The 1,431-nt window shown below is 42.3% G+C and overlaps 1 protein-coding gene across 1 annotated transcript; it reads right to left on the reverse strand.

The window, feature by feature from the left end:
- Positions 1-220: 220 nt before the first annotated feature.
- On the reverse strand, positions 221-1,394 carry SARC_16129 (hypothetical protein; the record flags this gene model as incomplete). Its single annotated transcript, XM_014289760.1, has 2 exons — positions 221-383; positions 1,272-1,394. Coding segments are annotated over 2 exons (286 nt in total), but the record flags the coding sequence as incomplete, so codon positions are not given.
- Between the last annotated feature and the right edge of the window lie 37 nt (positions 1,395-1,431).

The following is a 1,431-nucleotide window of genomic DNA, read 5'->3' on the forward strand; positions in this document are numbered from 1 at the left end:
TGTGTGTGTGTGTGTGTGTGTGTGTATATATACATCTGTGCGTGTGTGTGTGTGTGTATGCGTGTAGATATATATATATATATGTGTGTGTGTAGATATCTGTGTAGATATGTGAAATCATTATTTGCACACATAGACACACTACGTATATCTTGCCATCATATGCATTCATACACTACATACGAATATATACACATAATACCTACACAACACCCCACACCTCTGCTGGCCGTTATGCAAAGTACTGCCTATATTTGGACCGTAGAACCCCAATCGGCGCCTCTCTTCTTCAAAGCGTAGAGGCGATTGAACGCCATGGCTAATTCGTGAACTGCTGGTGGTATGGCCTCGCCGCCGTGTGTGAACAGAGTGGATTCGCCCCCCTGGATAGATGAGTGTGTGTGTGTGACAATACATTGAATCAAATATGTAGTTGTATGTATAGATTAGAAGTAGTTGTGTATATAACTAGATACGTGTGATGAAACATACGGGTGTGTGACGTGTGGCTATAGGGGGTATCTCTATATGTTGTGGTGGCTACAATAGGCTATAACTTTGGAGCGATCGGTTTGGGGTGAGTCCTAGATCATAAATACGAGCAGAACAGTATATATGCCCTGGATAGCAAGTGCGTCCTACATATTCCCACACACTCACCTGTGTGTGTGTGTGTGTGTGTGTGTGTGCTATAAACTCATATGTGTAGAGGTAATTGGTAATGTGAGTGTATGCGTATGTTAATTGATACATATGTAGCAGTGCTTGCAGTGGGGGTAGTTGTTGTACAGGTGTGTGTGTGCTATACACCCATATGTGTAGAGGTGATTGGTAATGTGAGTGTATGCGCAAGCTAATTGATACATATGTAGCAGTGCTTGTAGTGGAAGGTATTTGTTGTACAGGCTGTCCTATAGTTCTCTACACCTTCGCTGGCGAATGTGGGATGACCTCTGAACGCCAGACACAGCTGTGCGTCTATCCGAATCACTTTACTAAAGCGATGGCATATACACACATACATATACTAGACATGCAAAGCGATGGCATATACACACATACATATACTAGACATACACTAGAAGCACCTTGAACCGTACACTAAATCGCTAAAATGAACATCCTGTACAAACACGTGCATATGTATATACCTATCCTGAGCCAGACCACCAAATAGATTGCGACAAGTACACTCCGGTTTCTGTAATTCTTTGAATACGTACATGTATCGTTCTAAATATAGATTACTGTCTAACTACTTGTATCCGCACCTTCTTTACTTGGTGACTGTACAGTCGATGCTGCTCCACTGTCCGAACTCTCTGACTGCGCTTCAGTCAGTGCACTACTTGTCCTCATAGCCCCCATCGCATTTGTCGATCCTACATTTACCAGAGAAATAGCTCTTATGTTAGTAATATAGCGAATATA

This window comes from Sphaeroforma arctica, assembly GCF_001186125.1.
Source record: "Sphaeroforma arctica JP610 unplaced genomic scaffold supercont1.7418, whole genome shotgun sequence".
Lineage (NCBI taxonomy): Eukaryota > Ichthyosporea > Ichthyophonida > Sphaeroforma > Sphaeroforma arctica.